At 41.3% G+C, this 22450-nt stretch overlaps 1 protein-coding gene across 10 annotated transcripts in view; it reads left to right on the forward strand.

Moving 5' to 3' along the window:
- Positions 1 to 20737, forward strand: part of Fmnl2 (formin like 2) — a 296835-nt gene extending 276098 nt beyond the window's left edge. For 4 of the 10 annotated variants that reach the window (XM_037204785.1, XM_028875516.2, XM_037204789.1 and 1 more), the window contains 11 exons: positions 584 to 708; positions 1334 to 1536; positions 3360 to 3594; positions 4671 to 4739; positions 4848 to 4928; positions 6203 to 6332; positions 7685 to 7848; positions 8718 to 8819; positions 12556 to 12654; positions 13514 to 13637; positions 18772 to 20737. In XM_037204785.1, the coding sequence (XP_037060680.1) occupies positions 584 to 708; positions 1334 to 1536; positions 3360 to 3594; positions 4671 to 4739; positions 4848 to 4928; positions 6203 to 6332; positions 7685 to 7848; positions 8718 to 8819; positions 12556 to 12654; positions 13514 to 13637; positions 18772 to 18881 (1442 nt within the window). In that variant the 3' untranslated portion in view covers positions 18882 to 20737. Of the gene's footprint in view, positions 1 to 583; positions 709 to 1333; positions 1537 to 3359; positions 3595 to 4670; positions 4740 to 4847; positions 4929 to 6202; positions 6333 to 7684; positions 7849 to 8717; positions 8820 to 12555; positions 12655 to 13513; positions 13638 to 15603; positions 15728 to 17299; positions 17394 to 18771 lie in introns of all 10 variants that reach the window. The other 6 variants (XM_037204787.1, XM_028875642.2, XM_037204788.1 and 3 more) reach the window with 3 other exon arrangements.
- Positions 20738 to 22450: the final 1713 nt, after the last annotated feature.

A 22450-nucleotide genomic window follows, 5' to 3' on the forward strand; every position in this document is an offset into this window, starting at 1 on the left:
GTTTCTGCATGCCCCTTCTGTCTTCTTCACTGTTCTCTGACACAGGCCATTTACAGTCCCTAGTCTACGGGAAATGACCCAGCAGCCAGTGTAATGTCGTTATCACAGTCACCCACAGGCGTGTGCTTTCCTGGCTGAATAGCATTATTCTTGCTGTGGTCTTCCTGGGGATAGGCAGTCCTCTCTGCAGTCCCTGCCTGTCCTTTAAGGCTTATTTGTAAACACATGTCCTAGGAACAAGAGTTGAAGATGTCAAAATTTAAGACAGCATTTTCCCTCTGCTCTATAATCACACTGTCTAATATTGTAACTAGAAAGCAATAATCTCGTAGCCCCAGTAAAACCAATAAACTCAATCCCTGACTCCTAGACAGATTTTCTAATAGTCCAGTGTCACATAACCCAATGGGGACCTTGAGTGGCTCTGGCCCAGACCAGGTGCTCTCTGCACTTAGCATCACCTGGGTGCCCTTGCCGTCTTCCTCCAGTGTTAAAGCGTCATCTGCAAGGACTGTCGTCTGATTGTACCTGCAGCTTGTGAGCTTCTAGACAGGACTAATTTCATTATTTCTGACATCTTCAGCTGTGAAAATTAAGAAGCCGATCAAGACCAAGTTCAGAATGCCAGTATTTAACTGGGTTGCTCTCAAGCCCAATCAGATCAATGGCACAGTCTTCAATGAAATCGATGATGAGCGGATCCTAGAGGTATCTTTCTCCTTGATGATAAACTAGGGGTGCACACTCTGCTGCAGAGCCAAGGAGGCTGTCCTGTTGGCCTGCCAGCATTACTGGCAGAGATGTAATGTTTCTATACTCTAATGTGAAGAAGAAATAGATTTGTACTGTCGACAAATAAATTAGACATGATTTTATAAGAGGGTTCTAAACTATGTCTAAAATGTTAAGTTAAAATAATAGTTTTGACTATCTTCAGTGTTTGCCATAAAATATATGTCTGACATAGCCTCGTCCTTTAATTTATAAGAACATAGACAGCCTTTATTGAACTATGCTGGTTAAGGACTCAGCAACTGTACTGACTGTCAGGTTTCATGGATTTACCCTGTGGCAGATGTCTGCGTAAACCAACTGTTGAAAGCAACAGAATTGGATTGTTAGACTGAGTATTCTCTGGACATTCTCTGGACATTCACTTCTGGCTATGTGATAGGATGTGATAGGGTACCCAACATAAACAGAAGTGTAGCAAGCCATGCAGGGTAAGGCCTTTGTTTAAGAGAATGTCTACATGATGAGGTTTTTGCTAACTGGGAATGACTTCATTTTAACGTATGATCCAATTTGCCACTGTCATCCTTCTCCACCCTAGGATTTAAATGTGGACGAATTTGAGGAAATCTTCAAAACAAAAGCCCAGGGTCCTGCCATTGATCTTTCTTCAAGCAAGCAGAAAATACCACAGAAGGGATCAAGTAAAGTGACACTATTAGAAGCAAATAGAGCCAAAAATCTTGCCATAACTTTAAGGAAAGCTGGGAAGACTGCCGATGAGATATGCAAAGCTATTCACGTGTAAGTTTCTACAGGGAAAGTAGACCCTAGAGAGCTCAGCCTAAGGAAGAAAACAGGGTACAGATCAGCAGGTAATGGAAATAGTGGGACAGGATCTAGGTGCCAAGATGGAGGAATTCTTGGTACCCACACTCCAGAGCTCCCCTTGTTCCTCAAGTTCTGCTGCTTCAGAATGAAGATGCTAATACCAAAGCATTGCACCAGAGATACCCAGGGAAGTAGCACAGCCGCGTGTCACTTGGCAGTTTAGAATAGCAGTCCTCACCCTGTGGGTCACAACCCTTAGGAGGTCAGACCAGCCTGTCACAGAGGTCCTATATCACATATCCTGATATCAGTTATTTACAGTACGATTCATAACAGTAGCAAAATTATAGTTATGAAGAAGCGATGAAAATAATGTGATGGCTGGCGGTCACCATCACATGAGGATCTGTAGTAAAGGGTGGCAGCATTAGGAAGGTTGAGAACCACTGGTTTAGAAGAACATCTAGCCGGGCATTGGTGGCGCACACCTTTAATCCCAGCACTCGGGAGGCAGAGGCAGGCGGATCTCTGTGAGTTTGAGGCCAGCCTGGGCTACCAAGTGAGCTCCAGGAAAGGCGCAAAGCTACACAGAGAAACCCTGTCTCGAAAAACCAAAAAAAAAAAAAAAAGAAGAAGAAGAACATCTGACTTGGGATAGCATTTATTGTCTTGGCTCTGTTCCTATGGATAGGTCTAGAGTAGTGCTCACATGAAAGGGAAGTAGAGATGAGTGGGGCAGATCCTGAGGAAAGCGAGAAATGGTGCTTTTCTCTGGAGGATCTGGATAGTGTCCAGATTTGCTGAATCCAAATTTGATGGCATCTGTGGAATGATACAGTTCAATGCCAGCTGCAAATATGATACAGATGTATGTTTTAATTCATGACAACAGGAATGTGAATTCTTTTGCTCTTAGTACTTCCTGGTCATTTTAAACAAGGCTCTCTCTCTCTCTCTCTCTCTCTCTCTCAATATATAAATTGCACAGATGATAATGGTTTTGTTTATCTACCAGAAAAATCTTCCCACTCTTCTTGTAGCCAGGGATGTTACTGATGTTTTCAGAAATCATTTTTTATAGTTTGATATTTTAGAATTTCTGACTGGTGATCTTACCTAGCCCCAAGAGATCATTTGCTCTGATTTTGTGTCTTTGGCCAGGGTCATAATCTACTACAGTTTTCTGCAATCTTTTCTGATCTCCAATATTGAAACCTGGTGAAACCAGTATGCAATCTGGGTTTTAATCTCATATACCTTGTTTACCATACTTATGTATGAATAATTCCATTGTTTTGCTAAACAAACATTGTCTGGAGAATAAAATAGGAATTAAGCAAATACTTGTTCAAACTGAGTAAACATCTACCAAGAACTGATATTCCTTCAAGGAATGTATGTACCTACATCAAAGTATCTGTATAGAATGGGAATTTGGCTGAGTTTCGTCTCCAGAGACAGCAAAGTAATGACAGGAACATCTTACAAAGCTCCCCAGATGTTCACAGAGTCTAAAGCCCTGTCCCTGGACTGCATTACCACCAGCCTGTGCTCCAGCCTTAATACTTGATGCTGCGTTCTACTCTTGATTTCCACCCCAAGCCCTAAGATAGTAGCACTCAAACTGGAGGAGAGTCTGGGTCATCAGTTAGGGTAATTGGTGCTCAGTGGGGACCAGCCCCAAAGTGGGGCTTCAGCAGTACACCTGTGCGAATCCAAGGCCTGTTGACTTGGTGGTAGATGAGCTGGATTGGATGGGGGTTGAACACTGACTGACCTGTGGGCACCGATTTCAGATTCGACTTGAAGACATTACCAGTTGACTTTGTTGAATGTTTGATGAGGTTCTTGCCAACTGAGAATGAGGTGAAAGTGCTCCGGCTCTATGAGAGAGAGAGAAAGCCCTTGGAGAACTTGTCAGACGAAGACCGCTTCATGATGCAGTTCAGTAAGATTGAGCGGCTCATGCAGAAGATGACCATCATGGCCTTCATTGGGAACTTTGCAGAAAGCATTCAGATGCTGACTCCTGTGAGTTGACCAGGGCAGGAGTACAAAAAGATAGTCATTTATTTTTATACATCTCTCTGAATCACACTAATCTGATGTGGGTTCTGAAGAGTCCTTCCAGAACTCTATAGATTACATTTGTATTTAAGCTCTCATTTTCATAGTGTGAATCCAAATCTCTATATATGGCTGCTCTCCCAAAAAGGATATTGTTTTTAGTGTTTGTAAGTATCCTTTGCTTTTCAGATAACTTGAGTACAGAGGACATTAAAAACCAGTTCCTTGTTGGCAAGACTAGAAATGTGACTCTCATTTCCAAAAATAACTCTGTATCTTTAGTGAGCAGCAGGCTCAAGAGATTTCTGGAAGCACTGGCTTTACTAGAGGATGCTTCTTTGGGACTTTGATGAAGTAGATTATGGTGATGTACAAATAAATAATAGCTATCTCATTCCCTGTGTTAGTCTGGCAGATACTTAGGAATGTCAGGAACGTCAATTTGTCCTCGGTCGGTTCTGTTTCTCAAATAATCTTAGTTACTGCTTACAGTAGCAGATTTGTCCAAAGCCTGTTTTGAGAACTTCTAGAGAATGTTATATTGCTGTCCTTCCACCACATCCTACCCTTTGCATTCTTGGACGTCTCTAGTGTTTTAAAAGTATAAATTGTGATGCTGGGCGTTGGTGGCGCACACCTTTAATCCCAGCACTCGAGAGGCAGAGCCAGGCGGATCTCTGTGAGTTCGAGGCCAGCCTGGACTACCAAGTGAGTCCCAGGAAAGGCGCAAAGCTACACAGAGAAACCCTGTCTCGAAAAACCAAAAAAAAAAAAAAAAAGTATAAATTGTGTATTATTAGAGGTGATGCACTAGGAACTGAATTATTCCAGAAGAGGCTGTTAACTCCTACCTTGAAATCTTAATGGTTATGGATTGGCTACAGATAAACAATTTCTTACATTACTTGTTACTGTGAGCAGCTTTTGAGAAGAGCATATCTAATACTAGGGTTACCTAAGGCATAGTTAGTTCTTAGTTTCCAGTAAGTTTGCCATTTTTAATACTTCTCTCCCTGTCTTTCCTTCTGATTGGAATCCAGCAACTTCATGCAATTATAGCCGCATCTGTTTCTATCAAGTCATCGCAAAAGCTCAAGAAAATTCTGGAGGCAAGTGTAGTTTTCTTGTTCTGTTCATGGCAAGCCAACTTGCCAGCTGCCTTCCAGCACCTGGGACGCTCTCCTGATGAAGCCTTCTTTTCTCTCTTGCTTTTCCAGATCATCTTGGCCCTTGGAAACTATATGAATAGCAGCAAACGAGGAGCAGTTTATGGATTTAAACTTCAGAGTTTAGATCTGGTGTGTGAACAACAAGGAATATGAGATCCTTGAAGGACATACAGATGTGGAGATTAAGTTGTGGAGGGGGGGCTTTATTCTGGGGGTTGGGGGGGGTGGGTGTTGGAGGAGGCTCCTCTTAGTGCAGGAGGGCGAGTTGGTACAAATTTTCCAAAACACCACTTGACAGAAAGGACCAGGTACTTACAGCCTTTCACCCAGTATTCCCATTTCTATGACTCTTTCAAGAGTCCGAATTATGAATACTGCATTTTATAGCAATAATCTCAAGTTCCAGCATGATGGAAAATGACTAGGCTAACAGTTAATACAATGACCTATTTAGTTTTTTAACTCCCTTGGAAGGCTTTTCAGACAAATAGATAATTTTGTTTAGAAAATTAGAATATAGTTGCATGTATATATAATTTATTTTTCCTGTATGGACAAAGTGCGGTCCTTTGCAAAGTCATCTTCCATGGCATCCTGTTTAGGCTGTGCAGATCTATTGTGGCTTCCAAGTCAAGGAAGACATGGTTAAGTTATAATGTCATATCAGTCATGATCCAATATCCTGCCATCATTATCTGATCAATAGTATCTGTGTGGGATTTGTCCCAAGACCTTCAAGATACCAAACATCTCAGATACTCAAGTCCTTTCTATAAAATAGTGCAATGTGTGGATTTAACCTAAACATGTCCCCCTAGCTTTTAACTCACATCTAATTTACTTACAATACCTAGTACTATGTCATGATTTGTAAGCAGTGCTTCATGATATTATGTATCAAATAATCACAATAAAAAGGCAGTACAGTGGCAGTCTTTTTCCTTCAGTTTCTGTCTGAGGTTGGTAAAGTTCGCAGATTCAGAATGCCCAGCCAGCAGGCCGGCTGTATCTCTTGAGAACCGGCTGCCTTTGGAGCCACTGAGCACATCTACTGGCCCCACCTTCCGTCTCTGCTCCGGTTCTTCATGTTGAAGAGCAGTACCAGCTGCAGTCTGTTCCCGTCTGAGCCAAGGGAGGTAGATGGATAGCAGATGCAGGGATAGAGAGAATTCTTGTAAGCAAGATGAAGATCTGAAGTATCCCTAGCTCAGAGTCTACCCTAGCATATAGCACAGACTCAGTCGGGACATCCTCAGGCTATTTAAGCACCGATGGGCTGCTTCTCTACAGAGTACATTGAATCTTAAGGCTCCTCTGGGAATGTTTTTGCCAGCCTTTTCCTATTTACTCAGGGCACTTGCACCTTGCTCTTGCATCTAACCCTTGTCTCCTTTTGTTTTCAGCTCTTAGATACAAAGTCAACAGACCGGAAACAAACACTGTTGCACTATATATCAAATGTGGTAAAAGAAAAATATCAACAAGTTACTCTATTTTATAATGAGCTTCATTATGTGGAAAAAGCTGCTGCAGGTACTTAATTTCAGCTGTTAGTGTTACCTTGAGATGTTGGATATCGTAGTCATGAGGGAGTCATTCCCTGCTGAAACTCTCTTCAGAACCCACTGCAGAAGGCAGGATCAGTACTGGGCTGGAATGTGTTGTAATGGTACCACCCACTCCTGAGCAGTTGAATGTAGGTTTGTAGGTAGTTTCTGGCAGTGGCTTCTCTCTATAGATCCAAGTCTTTGAGATGTGTCTTCTCCATTGCCTGCCCATCACTCTTTTAATTCTCTTGCTCTTGGATATGATGTGAGTTGTAGAGTCCAAACTGCTGGTAGAAACGGTTTGTTGGCTACAAACAGGCTAGAATAGACACATCATGGGCTTGCTTATGCAGCTAGCAGAATGGAATGGTTTTCCTTTTCCTAAATTAAGGTTCTAGTTCCAATTAAGAAGACAAAATAGCAAGAATGTCTTCCCAAGTAGTAGCAGAGATGACTTGGCCCGGAAATTTTGAAAAAAGCCTGTGAGAAAAATTGCAGAGACGGATATGCTCCCTGGCTGAGCTGGTATCCAGGCTGATTGACACATGCTCTTAATGTGGTCAGCTAGGACTGCTCCTTTGCTTATTAGCAGTTTTGAGTGCTTTCTCTGTCCTTGGTACTGTGAGAAGTATTATGGGGTGGAATAAGACAATACAAGTCTAGTAAGGGGAGAACATACCACATTGACTTGTAATCCAGCCATGGGCAGAGCTGAACAAAACAAAACTGGGACCCACTTCTCTGGGGAAAGTGGCTCATAAGGGTTCAGGAATGTGCCTGCTCTGGGTGGTGGCTCTACTGCAAGGTTCACCCCGAATTCTTTGAAGCAAGGAAGGCTTCACAAAAAGCTAAGGCTGCCTTAGGTCTTAATGGTCTGGGCAACTCAAGTTCAGCAGGTAAAATTTTGTCTGCCCTCTGCTGGGAAGTTACAGGATTGCAAAAGCATGCAGAGTAAATAAGAGAATAGAAAAAAGGTCTTGGACCTATTTGAACCTACAGCTAAACTGGATATAGGCAGGATGTGGATGGACGCTGGGCATGTTTTCTCATCCCCGGTGCTATCTCTGAACCATGTGACTCATGGCATACCACAGAACCTCTTTATGTTGCTTTTCCTCATTGGCAAAGTATACTAGAACAGTAGGATTAATGCTTATGAAGAATTTATTTGATAGTGGCATTTCATGAATTTCATATTAAAGGCTATCTATGACTAGAGGTGGGAACTAGCTATAAGGGTCCTAAGTAAGCCTTACAAAGTGCTGAGAATGTGGCTTAGCAGTTGGACTTCCTCTCAGTAGAAGTTTCCTGATGTGTTTCCTTCTCTCCATCCATCAGTCTCCCTTGAAAATGTTCTGCTGGATGTCAGGGAGCTGCAGAGGGGAATGGACTTAACCAAGAGGGAGTATACTATGCATGACCATAACACGCTGCTGAAAGAGTTCATCCTTCACAACGAGGGCAAGCTGAAGAAGCTGCAGGATGATGCTAAGATTGCTCAGGTAATCCAAGAGAGTGAACTCCTTCAGGCCACTTGAGGCATAGGCTCCCACAGGCTGGGAAAGTAATGTTGCATTTTTCTACTGTTACTAGGGCAATTTCTTATGTAGCTAATGTTTATGTTCCCCCCTATTGTCCTTGAAAATGCCTCTTCCAAGTGGGGCCTTTTGTGCTATTCTGTAGAAGCACTCTCTGTCTCTTCTTTTCTGTTCCTAATTCCTTCTAGCACAGGTCTGCTTGCAGGCAGTTCTGTGACACGTCAGGCCTGGGCTCCCAAAGCAAAGTCCCCGGGTGTAAGGTTTCTCTAGGTCTTAGGCTTCATACTGCTCTGTCACCCCAGGGACCTCGGATATCGAAGCAAACCCAGAACAGAGTACAGTTCCTGTTGTCATGGAGCAGGGGGTGGAGTGCCGGGGAACTGGAGGCAGATAGTGATAGCTTCTAGCTTGGACTGTGGTAGCTCACAGAAGAGATGTTCTTTTTTTGTGGGGATGTTGCAAGGAGTATGAATCAAAGAGTTGAGATTTAGAGCCAGAGTTGCTCCCAAGATCCTTCCTGAGCTTGTGGTTTAAGGCGTTGAGTCTTGGCCATAGGAAAGTCATGGAAGAAATAGCTGTGTGTGGGGTGGGGCTGGGTGTAGGGGGGGTTTGATGGAATTAGGGAAGAAACAGCAGGTCTTAAGAGATGACTTTCTATGTCCAACTATTGTACTTTTCTGATTGCCTTTAGTGAAGTATTAGAGGTAATATAGAGAGTCCCATGGGGGCACAGAAACTACAAGGCAAATGTCTTGGTTTTAGTTTTCTGCCCCAGAGCATCCAGTCCTGGTAGTGGAACTAATGTAATTCAAGAAAAAATGGCTTCTTTCCAGGATGCCTTTGATGATGTGGTGAAGTATTTTGGTGAAAACCCCAAGACAACACCGCCCTCAGTGTTCTTCCCTGTCTTTGTCCGGTTTGTGAAAGCCTACAAGGTGAGTATAGAAGATCCTTAGCCTTCTTGTCCACTTTCCCAACATGTGTTCTTCCCTGTCTTTGTCCGGTTTGTGAGAGCCTACAAGGTGAGTAGGGGAGACCCTTAGCCTTCTTGTCCACTTTCCCAACAGAAGTATTCCCCCCCTCCAGAAATGTCTGTGGCCTTGCTTCTCTGCAGAGGCCTCCTTTGCCTTGGGCAGCAGATTTGGGTGATCCCTCTCTAACCCTGTTGAGGGCTTTTAGGGCCCTCAGACCACGCTGGGTCATGTTTTCATGGAGCCATGCCTGGGCCTCAGCAAGAAAGACAAGGCAATTGGCTACCTGCTTGGGCCAGGGGAGATGCTCCATCACCACTGTTGCCCATTATTGACTGTTGAATCTTACAAGCCAGGTGAAGGGCATAGAAAATCCACACCTACATGGAGTTGTTTGATGGGCCAAGTGAACCAGGGCATGTCAGTAGCACATGCTATAACTAAAGTCAGGGAGATCCTCTGTGCTATTTCTAGACCTGATTGAGCCATGGTGAGACTTCTTAGACTGGCATTTGATATTATGCAATGAAGGGTGGTGTGGACAGGACTGTAGCTTTTGAATTTTAATCTGGACCCATTCTTTTTTTTTTTTTTTGGTTTTTCGAGACAGGGTTTCTCTGTGTAGCTTTGCGCCTTTCCTGGAGCTCACTTGGTAGCCCAGGCTGGCCTCGAACTCACAGAGATTCGCCTGGCTCTGCCTCCCGAGTGCTGGGATTAAAGGCATGCGCCACCAACGCCCGGCTTGGACCCATTCTTGGACATAATCCATGATGCTGAAAAAGCATGTGGCAAAAAGAAAAATGATCTCCCAAGATTTCTCCTTTGGGGAAAGAACCTCAAGGAAGACTTTAGAAACTTTTAGTATTAGGAAACATCTTGGTCTTTTAGTACCTATGGGGTTTGGTTTCAGCAGCTTGGTGATACCTGCTTCCGATGCTATTCAGTTCCCTCACATAAAGTGATGCAGTACTTATTTGCATATAACTTGTGCACATCTTCCTATATATTTCAAGTCTCTAAATTAGTTGTAACATGTATACCAGTTGTATTAATTTCTTTCCTGTTGCTGTGATAAAACACCATGACCTTTTATTAAGCAACTGATAAAAGAGTTTAATTGTCTTACTGTCCCAGAATTGATGATGGCAGAGAGAAGTCATGGTGGCAGGAGGCTGTAGCACCAGCTGAGAGCTCATATCTGGAGCTTACACAAATCAAGAGGCAGAAAGCACACTGGGTATGGTCTTTAAAAACCTCAAAGTCCAGTGACACACCTCCTTCAACAAGGCCACATATCCTAATCCTTCCTGTGTTGGTTTGCTTGTGTATTTATATGCCTGGTCACTGTTGATTAAGTTGCTAGGAAAGAGTTAGGTGGGCTCTTGATGAAAGAGGTGTGTCACTGGAGAGCAGCCAGCTTTGAGGATGGTACTGGGCGTTTACCCACCAACTCCATAGTTCCCCAGAGTTTTCTTGAGTGCGAGCAGCAGGAAATATTAGATAGAAGAAAATAAAGGATAACCTCGAGAAGCCTGGGACCTTTTCCAACGGGCCCTGACTGTCTGTGCCCTAGGGTATTTATAGAGACACCAAGACCTCCTCCCCCAGTACAGTCAAGTGCAGCCCATCTCAGACACCTGCACTCAGGCCCGTGGTCCTGATCATCCTCTATGTGGACCTGCTGGGTAAAGCCACCAGGAGCCCGAGAACGGGCTCCCACGGGATGGAAAAGCCCACACTAGGCCCAGTCTCTCTCTGCTTGTGCATCAGGATATAAAGGCCTCAGACACCACTCTGACACCTGTCTGTGTGCCACCATGCTCCTCACCATAGGGAAATTGGACTAAGCCTCTGAAACTGTAAATAAGTCCCCAATTAAATGCTTTATGAGTCACCTTGGTCATAGTGTCTCCTCACAGCAACAAAACAGTGACTAAGACACTTCCCACAGTTCCACCAACTAGGAACAAAGTACTGAGACATATGAGACTACGGGGTACATTCTCATCCCATCAACTTTGTATTATGCAAATAATGGTAATCTAATTTAGGAAAACGGTAATATAATTGAGAAAAATGTTGTCCTTGTTTAGTACAGATAATATTTTTAATTTATATTTGGTTAAACTCATGGATGTGGGATCCACAGATACTGAGAACAATCCCTATTCCCTGGAGTTCTCTGTTTTTAACATTGGTCATATTGGTAGAGTTTTTAAGTATTTTAAGGATCTGAGCAGTTTATAGACACCTTTGTGAAAAAACCCTATGAGAGATATGAGAAGTATTTTTTTAAATGAGTAAAGGCTAATTAATGGCGTTAGAGATCCGACCCCTGGGCCTATTACTCTAAGATTAAAGTTTAGTTACCTCCTTTCATCATGGCCAATATGGTAGTCCTATCATGAGTTGAGAGCTGAAGGAAAATCTCCTTAGTATAAGAATGCACAAGCACGGGATGGGAGGGGGGGAAGGCCACTGGCCTCCAGCTGCTGTTACCTGGCACTCTGTAGTCCCCGGGGGGCCTAGCCATGCTGATGAGCTGCAGATATGTCCTGGGAGGCTCCTTTGAGGTACTATAATCACATTTCTTCACATGAAAAGTTGTAAGCTTAAGGTCAGACGAGAAATCATCTATCAAAATTATAAAACAACCTGGGAAGTGCTGGGATTGCTCTCAAAGACTTCAGTTGGAACATGTATGGAACAGAGGCAAAAAGAAGCTGCTCTGTTCTCAGCGATCTTTAGATGCTGTGGTCAAGCTTGTTTACAAGTATGCTCCTCTGCCTTGCCCTTTATCTTTGCAATCATTGTAGCTGATGTAGTGGGGATGGATAATGATGTTACGGAATACTTTCTTTGTCCTACATATATTGAACAACATTCTTGCCTGGTGCTGATCATGGTACACTGTGGGAAATTAAGTGATACTGGGAAGTTAATACACTGCCCCCCTTTTTTCCTTCCTGTGAGCCAAAAGGAAATGCAACAAAAGCAACAGAGATATGCACACATATGTAAAAATCAAATAAATAAGATTTTGTTTTAAAAGAGAGAAATAGACATCAAAATGCAAACCTTATTGATAGGATTATACCCAATCCCTAAACCAAACAGATGGCCTTTCCATCAGTTTATAGCTCAACAGAAGTCTCTTGGGCAGGGATGACTTCAAGAGAGTAGCCAAGAGAGCTGAATCCATTCTCTTTCCTTTCTAAGCTACCAGGCCAGTCATTTTGACTCAGGTGTAGAGTTGTATGAAGATGGCAAGAATCCTATTGTGGTATGGCCCTTATGGGAGTGTAAGTCCAGGAAAATGGAGGTTTTCTCTGGCAAAAGACAGGGTAATCTAGATTCTTCTTTCAGAGAAGGTGTTATTAGGTGGCCAGATTCTGGAAGAAATTGAGACTCACTTGAAAATCATTGAATACAGTGGTCAAATGGGTGGGGCTCAAAAGCTATTTGTGCTGGTCAAGGAACATCAGGAAAGTTCTTCTAGTTGAGTTCTTCAGCTGCCAGTCTGAAGACTTGTCATATGCAGACAGGGAAACACAGAACTGGAGAGGAATGTGGTCATGAAGCATCGTCTCGCCTTCCCTTTGGTTCCCATGGATTTTTCAAATGGCTTTAAGAAACCTTACCTGTCACCATTTCCATTTATGCCATTTCCAATCTTTATTTTAAAATTGTATGTCCCCAGCAAGCAGAAGAGGAAAATGAACTGAGAAAAAAGCAGGAACAAGCTCTCATGGAAAAACTTTTGGAGCAAGAAGCCTTGATGGAGCAGCAGGACCCAAAGGTAAGAAGCGTCTGCTTCTGAGATGGGCCTGAATGAAGCCAAAGTAGAGAGGGTGTGTGCAAGATCCTGACCACCACCTTCTGCAGCATGTGGACATTTTTTTTTCTTTCATTACTGGTCAACTACTTCTGGAATGAAAGGAAGTGTCTGAGAAGCACCTCCAAGTTGATAGAGATCAAGAATTTAGTTGTATATTCAGGGAAGTCATACAAGATTATCTGATAATAAGGGTCTTGAACCAGGAAAGGTTCCATGGTGTCTATGGGTACTGACCTTCAACAACAGTGTCTTTGCTAGGAGCATTGGAAGAAAGCATTTCATGAAGGAGGGCAGGCTTTTGCTGTAAGATTTGAGAAGTCGGTGACTATTATCAGCTATCTCTGTGGCCACAGAACCCAGCCTACATCAAACTGAGGAGAGCGCTTAGTCAATAAAAAAACTTGCCTTGCAAGCATCAGAACCTGAGTTTTAGCCCCAACACCAGTATATAAATGTTGGGCATGGTGGTGGGTGCTTGTAATCCCAAAACTGTGGAGATAAAAACAGATGGATAGAGCTGGTTGGCCAGCCAAACTATCCTATTTGGTAAGCTCCAGGTCAGTGAAAGCCTCGTCTCAAACCAAGGTAGGTATCACCCTTAGACACACACACTGCCTAGTTAGGATTTGTGTGTTCATAGCTTAAAGTTTCTGTTGTCTTCCCAGAAGTTTCCTGAATTTTTGGCATTTAAGCAGAATGTTGGGATGGTGGTATCTGTCCTGTTGGCTGTGGCTATTCAATATCAAGCTCAGGCATACTCTTGAGTTTTCTTCAAGTCTAGATGGGCATTGTTGTCATCAGTTTCTGCTTTTCTTCTCAGTCTCCTTCCCATAAATCAAAGAGGCAGCAGCAAGAGTTAATTGCAGAATTAAGAAGGCGACAAGTTAAAGATAACAGACATGTATATGAGGGAAAAGATGGCGCCATTGAAGACATTATCACAGGTAAAGGGTATTTCGTCTTTGTGGTCTGTAGTGATCACACTGCCTTATAGAAGTGGGGCCACATACAGATATTGCAGCTCCTTTCGTCAACAGTTGGCAAGCTCTTTAATTGGGTTAATGAGATTTAGAATTATGCAGCAAAATGTAAGCTAGGGTTTGAAGTACGCTTTTATCATTTGCCATCCAACACTCTCAACAATCTTGGCCCTTCTGTACCTGTGGGACCTAAGTCTTCTTCCCTAACTGTTTCCCATGGGCTGTGTCATCCTTTGCCATTTTCTACCTTGTGGCCACTCCTACATGCTTGCCTAATAGGAATACTGCAGGAGAATCCATTCTGTACTAACAGGCAATGTAGGTTTCTCTGGCATGCTCTTAAAAAAAAAAACCTGTTTGCTCATTCAAAGTAACAAAGCCAACAGGAAGTTGTATTCTCCTTTGGATGAGTCCATAGGGTTCTAGCTCAGAACTGGGAATTGCTATCAGCTACTTTATCTTGAGTTTTTTTTTCCTAGCTTCATGTTTTCTGCTTGAACCAATTCTCCAGGTTTTCTTACTGCCTCTTACTGAGCAGGATACTTAGGCCGCTGGCCTGTTAAGCAGTGTCAGTAAGTGATTTCTCTTTGGTGTCATTTGCACATGAGTGCTGTTTATCAGCTAAGATACTGAAAGCATTTTGCTCATATGGTAAGGTTTAAAGATGTTAAAGTATAGACAGTCATATGACTGTCCAGGTGGTCCTCACCCAGCTCAACAGTAAACTGTGGTCAGTCTTGTTACATGTATATGCTATTCCCTACCCCCCATCCTTAGGAGGCATTCCCATAACTATAACTTCATTTGGAAATATTTAAGTATATACCTTTTAAAGATGAGGATGGATGCTTATAAAACAAAGCCAAAATATAACCACATTGCTTTTTATCAACATTCAAAACAATCTTAATAGTAAATGTGTAGTTATTATTCATATTTCTCAAATTCTAGTTTTTCAAAAATACAATTTCTTGAATTTTCTCATCGCTTTCTGGCATTGTGAATAGGGATGCCAATTTTCTAAAACCACAGAACTTTTTGACCATCTTAAACATAGGGAAATTAAGTAGATATGTAGACTAGATTTTTAAAGTTAACGAAGAATTCCTTGCCTGTTATTAAAGCAGCATAAGTGAGTGACTAGTAAAAATGGCAATCTGGAGGTGCGGGAGAAATGGCTCAGCAGTTAAGAACAATGACTGCCCTTCCAGAGGACCAGGGTTCTACTCCCAGCAACTACATGGCAGCTCAGAGCTGTCTGTGACTCCAGCTCCAGAGGACCCAACACCCATGGCACAACATCATTGTGCATCAAATAAAACGAAACAAATGGCGATCTGTTCTCACAGTGTGCACATGTACTTGTGTCAGCATGCACAATGCAGTTGCTTGCAGAACGCCCCTTGGGAGGCATTCCTCTGCAGTTCTCTGCCTCCTCTGCAATGGGGAAAGCTCTACTCTGTTCAAGACTAGGAATGGATGGCCAATCAAGGTAAACACCTGAGTGCCATAGTAATGTTTAATTTGAGACTAGGGAAGCATCCAACTTTGCACAGTAAGAACTCAAGACACAGGCTGGCCACGGTGTCACAACACCTGTAATCATAGTACTTAGGGGGTTGGAGGAAGGAAGAGCAAGAGCCCAACCATCATCTTTTACTACAATGAATTTCACATCCTGCCTCAAAACAAAAAAGAGCCAAAATTTCTTACTTAAAAAAGAATGGCATATTTCAGAATAGTTTTTCCTTGAAGCATTTTTCACTTCCTACTCCCCACCCTCCAAGTCCCAGATTTTCTTCTAGACTTTAATGAACTTGAATACATATTACCTTCTCTCTTAGCTTTCCTCTTACACTAACCATGTACTAATGCAGTAGATCCTGGCTTTTCACTCTCTTTTGTTGTCTGGCTGTTATTCTCAATGCAGTGCTGAAGACTGTGCCCTTTACTGCTCGCACCGCCAAACGTGGGTCTCGGTTTTTCTGCGAACCTGTTCTCACTGAGGAATACCATTACTAAACTATTGCTTTGTCACCTGATACTATTAAAAGGTTGCTATAGATTTTTTTTTAAACCTCTTATTCCACCCCTAAGCCCCCATATCTTAGGACCAACCACTATGGAATGCCATCTTCTTCATTTTACATTTTGTGTTGTCTTCATGCTGCATGGTTTTGTGTTTCAGTCATTACTGTACACTCATACTGCCACTTTCTGTACATGTATTTAACCACATTCCTGCGATATTAATGTGGGTGACAGTTAATAGAACCACTTGCTCGGGACTAATAATATCTTTGAATGCAAAATTAAGGCCAATGTTTACTGAGTATTTATTTACTGTTCCCTAGCAAGTTTACAGGTAACTCCACAACCCTTATTCTGAGCTACCATGGTAATAAAATGATAAACTGTAAAGAAGTACTCAGAAAACGAAAGGGGCAGGGAATACTGGGATGGCTCCGTGGGTGCCTGCCATAAAGCCTGACAACTAAGATTGAGCCCCAGTACACACATAATGAAAGAAAAGAACCAATTCTGACAAATTGCTCTCTGATTTCCACACCTGAAACATGATACATATTGCTCCCCCTGCCCCAAGATAAAATCATCCATACTATGTTTGAAAACGAGAAAGCTTCTAAAGCTGTACTTACATAAGGACCTGTCTTAAGCACAACTGCAAATCAGGCCTTTCTCCAATGCCTTATATAGCCCTAAGTGTGCTGGAACTCAATACGAGCTTTACACTGGGGACCCTTTCAGCATGAAATCTTGACAACCCTGACATAAGCAATTTTCAGCCTCACAGCCCCACCCTGGGCAGGTGACCTCTATTCACTGTCATGCCCTATTTCAGCTATCTGCAGCAGTTCCATATTGGAGCAGAGATGCAAGGCAGGATATGCAAACAAGAGCTCCCCACTCTCTTTGTCCTCTCTCTTCATGGTAACCCTGTTCCATGTCAAATCAGAGTACTTTTTTGTGACAAGGTCACAGCTAGATGGGCTTGTTAGGAGAGTGGCGGCAGAAAGATGGAGAATAGTTTTTCTTAGCACTTGAAAATGGAAGAGGTATAAGATTTGCACAGGTAATTTCCTGAGCTTAGTGTTTATGGTTTAAAAAGGAGCAAATACATGCCTGTGCATAGTTGCTTACAAAAGAGACAAAGAACACACTACCAGTTGTCAATAGCCATTGCCTATCTCCTGTGCTGAGACTGACATGGAACTGGGTGTTTTGTGGCACAACTATTCTGTGAATTGTATCTGCTCGGTGTGCTTGTTTTTTAATCCAAAGATGTCACTGTCATTGCCTGCTCTGCAGTGTTCTTACTCACCAGTGCTCATTAACAGACTCAAAACTCTCATCTGCTTGGCTGTTTGCTGCTCGACTGTCTATCTTTCTGGAGCCAATCTTCAAAGCAGCTTGAAACTGGGTGATCAGGGCTGGGTGGGAAGACACTCATCCTTCCCTTGTTTTACCTAACACAACCTGTAGTAAAAGCCCATGCCTTCTGTTAGCTAACATACCCAGCAATGTTAAGCACTAAGTTGAGTTGCTTTCTGTTTTCATCCCATTTTTACTTAACCATCATTTTGTGTTTTTTGTTTTCTGTTTAGCCTTAAAGAAGAATAATATCACTAAATTTCCAAATGTTCACTCGAGGGTAAGGATTTCTTCTAGCACACCGGTGGTGGAGGATACACAGAGCTGGCAAGCATCACTTTTTACTTAGCTTCCTCCTTTCTATATGCAGTCCAATGGTTATTTATGGTTAAGGGTAATACTGGTGAGAATCTGACCAGTCTTTGTGCCTCACATTTAATAATGTGTGGCCTTTTCAGCTGGCTTTTCCATTCTTTTGTGATGGCTTGGCAAAAGAGCTGATTGTATTTGCTTCTCTTAATCCTTTTTGGTCTTCAAGTTGGTTAACTCTGGATAGGTACAGTGGGCATTGGCCAGGGAAGATGATCTACAGATTTTTAAAAGATTAGGAATTTTTACAAATAATTCCTCTGAGGATCCCAAAATCACAGGGCCAAAACCACCAGAATAACTGTGTACCTATGTTTTGGTTAAGACTGAAAAGGAATATGGGAAGGGCCACAATTTGCAGTGATTTAGGAGCCACAGTTAACAAGCCTCCTTGGGGACAAACCCAAGAGGGTTTGATTTTGCCTTGTAGACATGTTCACCAAGTACTGGTTTCTACGTAAACTATCAACTTAAAATGTTAGATGCCTATGTTGAATGTTTTGTAAACATAGGATGTTGCCTAGTATATAAGTCTACAATGCCATCAATTTTCCCTTTAGTTAGTATTACACGTTACATACCTTTTTGTTTTGTTATGTTTTAACTCTATCCAAAGGATACATGCTAGACTATTAGTCTCATTCATAAAAAGCATGCCTTCATACTAAGAGTGCTTACTTAAAATTCATGTTACTTCATTTCATCCCACTAAAGCAATGTCTCCTTCAACCAGAATGCACTAGTCTGACTTACTCATTCACAGCTTTTTAAATACCAAGCAGTCTGTCTTGCATTAGCAATAGACTAGATTCTCCCTACAGATTGGAGCACAAACATAATAGGTGGAGTAAAGACCAGTAAGAGAATGATGCATTGAGTATATTTCTGATCCATAAGAAACTGTTCTCAGCTACCTAAAGAGGTACAAAGGAACCTGTTTTGGCAGTATTCTGGTGTATTCTTGTTAAAACTGCAAAGTCAAAACAGTTTGCTTTGTGACTTTTGCAGTAAGATCATTGTAAACTTTTGATATTTAAGATGCCCCAGGAAGACTGAGCACAGTTGCCTCCGGTTGGAGAAACATTTAAAAATACTTCAGCTAGCTAAGATACTGACCATGATAGAAAAATCTCTAAATTTCAGAATCCTACCAGTATTACATCTTATTTTAATTGTAAATTCTAAAGGCAAATGTCTTTGGTTCAATGCTCAATGGGTTGGAAGGGCCCATTAGTTGACTCTACACAAGCTGCTTTGACTGGCTGCCAACTGGCCTTTGTCTTGCTAAGACACACTCGAGGTTGCTCTTCTTTCATTGGCATTCTCCTCTTTACAGATCTTAGAAACCAACCATATAGACGAGCCGATGCGGTGAGACGAAGTGTGAGGCGGCGCTTTGATGATCAGAACTTGCGTCCTATTAATGGTGCAGAAATAACCATGTGACCCCGAGACCAGCCTTCATGAGAGGGTGTACATGGAACTGCCGGTGTGAACTTTATGTGCTACCATTTAACTGCAGCCTTCAATACAGATCCAAATTTCCCTAAGGGCTCAGACTTAGTAAACACATAGAATTTAAAAATAATGGGTTCTCCTTTTAACCCCTGTTAACAAGTGCCTAAAATTGGAAGTAACTTGCTCAGATTAATCAAAGCAATAGAATTTGACTTAAATCTTTTTACATCAGTATGTTACTCAGTTTTTTAACCAAAATGTAAATTTCATATTAAATTCATTATTTGCCATTGTGACTGTCCCTTATGGCCCACCCTGGCTTCCTGGTAAATTTGTAAATAACAGGGATATGTTTGCTATGGCCTTCCTTTGCTGAGAAGTCTTCTAAGAAATTGTGTGTTTGAGCCATATTCATCAACTGTATCTTTAAGGACTTGTAACAAGGGAGAGGGAAACTAGCACGGATAATATCCTTCTATTATTAAGCTCCAGCAAAGTACAAACAGGATGCAACTGCAGTGCCACTAGAAGTCTGTCTTGACTCATGTTGTTTCTGTGCAAGGGTATCATGCAAAAAGGCAGTCACTTGCATGACTGCGGAATGGCATAAAACATTGTATAAGACTTAATTGCAGAACTGGGTTCTTAAGCTAGAGGCAGCTTTTAATAACACAAATATATTTATTAATTACCACTAAAATTACCATTATGGGTCAATTCTTAGAATAGAAATTGGTGCCTTGTTAGTCAGGGAGAATTTACCACAAGCTCTATCAGTAAGCATTCAAAATTACATGTGTTAGTGTAATGTTGGAACCTGGCCTTATTCTCTTCTGACAATCGAAGGGCCTTTTTCTTTTTCCTTTTGTAAACTGAAGTATACTGATACAGCTGACATTAAGTTATCAAGGCTGAATTGCTATGTGTATTTCTCGCTTATGAGAATTTCCAATTAGATTTTAGAAAATTAACATTAAATTTAAATTATATTGATAAGGTTAAATGGTTAAGTCACTTATTTTTTACTTCCTCACTGGCAAGGCATTTTGATCCATTCCAAAGTCAAAGACTGGACTGAAGCTAAATTTGTACTTCTCATAATATATACTCTGCTTCTGGCTTACCTTGTTGGTACATCAGTATATTAATTGTAAAAATTATTGTATAGTATTTAACCGCTGAATTTGTGTTTATGTGAACCCCCTTGGTGAAGGCCCCCTTTTTCATGGATGTGTAGTTATATGATCTTTTAAAATGTACAGATATTTTGCTATAAGATTGGTGCAGTTTTTTATGGTTTTTACAATTCTCTTTTAATTCCTACCTAAGCCTCTGAGTAATCCTGTAAATATTGTTTAAAAATGTTCATCAGCCTATGCTACACAATCTGAATGTTACTTTAACTTATAGTTTTTTTAAAATATATATATTTAACTACAAGGACAATTTAAGAGTCAGTTACCACATTTCACAGTAGTATGCCTATTTACAGATCCCTTTTTAATGGCCACCAGATGGCACATTCATAAATGTATAGTTTTAAAAGAACATGCCAGGATTCTTGTCTTTTTGTTGAGTCATTCATTTTGATGAATATATTAATTTGATCATAAGAATATTGGACATTTTATCAAAGAAATCAGCTATTTTCCAAAGGTGTGCATTTGCTTAAAAAAATTGCTCATTTCCCAATGCACAAACGGACAGTAATGTTGGCATATTCTTTTGTTTGTCTATTAATGATCCTGCTTCTTAGCAATATTAGAAATGTTTTATAAAAGCAATTCATGTTACTTTTCTGGTCTTTTCATGCCATTTGAGCAAATAAACTATTTACACTACTATTCTGTCATATGCTGTAATCCTTGAATTGTTAATTTATGGTTTTTGTTTTATATGGATTTTTATCATTAAAAACAGCTTGTTATTGCAGTTTAGAACCCAAATGGAATATATTTTAGAAAAATTGCTCCCCCATTAGTCTCCCCTGTCCCAGTTTCCCACATGCTGTGGTCAAAAGGCTTACTGGTAAGATGTTTAAAACATCTTAACTAACCATTTTACATATTTGGAATATTTTCAGACTTTACCTACAGCAGTCAAGTTCAATGGAAGGTTTGATTAGGTTTAGAGCCTTTTGTTATTTGTGGTCTGTTGTTTTGTTGGGGAGCTAGCCCTGGCCCTTGCATATGCTTGGCAAGTGCCCTACTACCAACTCAGAATTCAGTATGCTTTCACCCAGTGTTCAGGCAGACACACACAAGTCAAATGCACTGCCCTGTGACCCTTGAGTCACTGATTGTGCTTTGGTGTTCAACATACATTTTGTAAAATTGGGCAATTTCTGCAGAATTACCAAAATTTACAATAGCAGATAAATACTTTAGACTACTAGTCTATTTGGTATATGATAAAATTCTGTTCACTCTGTTTTTGGTCATGTGCACCTCCAACGCCCCAAGACAGGTTTTTCTCTGTGTAGCCCTGTCCTGGGTTTTCCTTTACAGACCAGGCTGGCCTCAACTCAGAAACCTGCCTGCTTCTGCCTCGAGTGCTGGGATTAAAGGTGTGCACCACCACACCTGACTTTCTCTCTAGTTTTTATTCGATATGCAAATATAATTTATCAACACAAGATTCATTTTCCACCTCTTTAAAGTTGTTGTCATCCATTTTCATGAAAAGATTTGAAGAACAAGCATAAGGTTGTGTTGGTGGATTTTTGGGGAGAGCAAGGTTTACCTTTTTAAGTGAGTACTGCACTGAGAAACAGGGTTGTGATCACTTCAACCCACAGCAAAGAACTGCTGTGGGCAGAGACTTAAAAGAAAAACGGCGACACAAATCCAACTTATTTAATAAAATATGCCATTTTTCTATTTACAAAAGGTCCACTGTTCAAGCTACGAGGTTCTTTACATCAAGAAAATATATAAACAGAAGTAAAAATCTGGTGATTACATAAAAAAGAGAAACCTTTCCCCAATTACTCACCTTTTTGAATAAGTCCTCTGTTCAGTTGTTTAGGAAGGCAAGAAGCCTAACACCTACCCCAAATGTTAATAGTCAGGACCAAAAAACAAACAAAAAGGTATCAGTAACAAGTAGATAATCTAGTAACAATCACAGTATAGTATCAAAAAAATGGCTTAGCTTGAATGTGATCTGCTCCATAGACGAAAGAGCAGGGCTGTGGGCTAGCCTGTTTCTCTGAATTGTAAACATTAATTGTACTAGGGTAATCACTGTCAAACATCAATTACACAAAATGGCCTTGAATTATAATCCACTCAATCTCAATTCCAGCTGTGAGTACAGCAGGTTTACGGATAGCATTTATTAAGCAACTTAGACCAGGAAAACAAACTACAATGGAGGACAGCTAAGCAAAGAATAGGACTTTCATTTTCACTCTGAAGTGAGCTCCTGTAAATGGAGTGCTATCATGTTACCATGACTCATCCTATTTTTTAAAACCTAAAATGTTTGCAACTTTTAAGTCTGAATTTTATGTTCTCATTAAGCTTTGGACACTTCCTAAGTTATAGTCACTAGGC

The sequence above is a fragment of the Peromyscus leucopus genome, chromosome 4, assembly GCF_004664715.2.
Source record: "Peromyscus leucopus breed LL Stock chromosome 4, UCI_PerLeu_2.1, whole genome shotgun sequence".
NCBI classification, from domain to species: Eukaryota; Metazoa; Chordata; class Mammalia; order Rodentia; family Cricetidae; genus Peromyscus; species Peromyscus leucopus.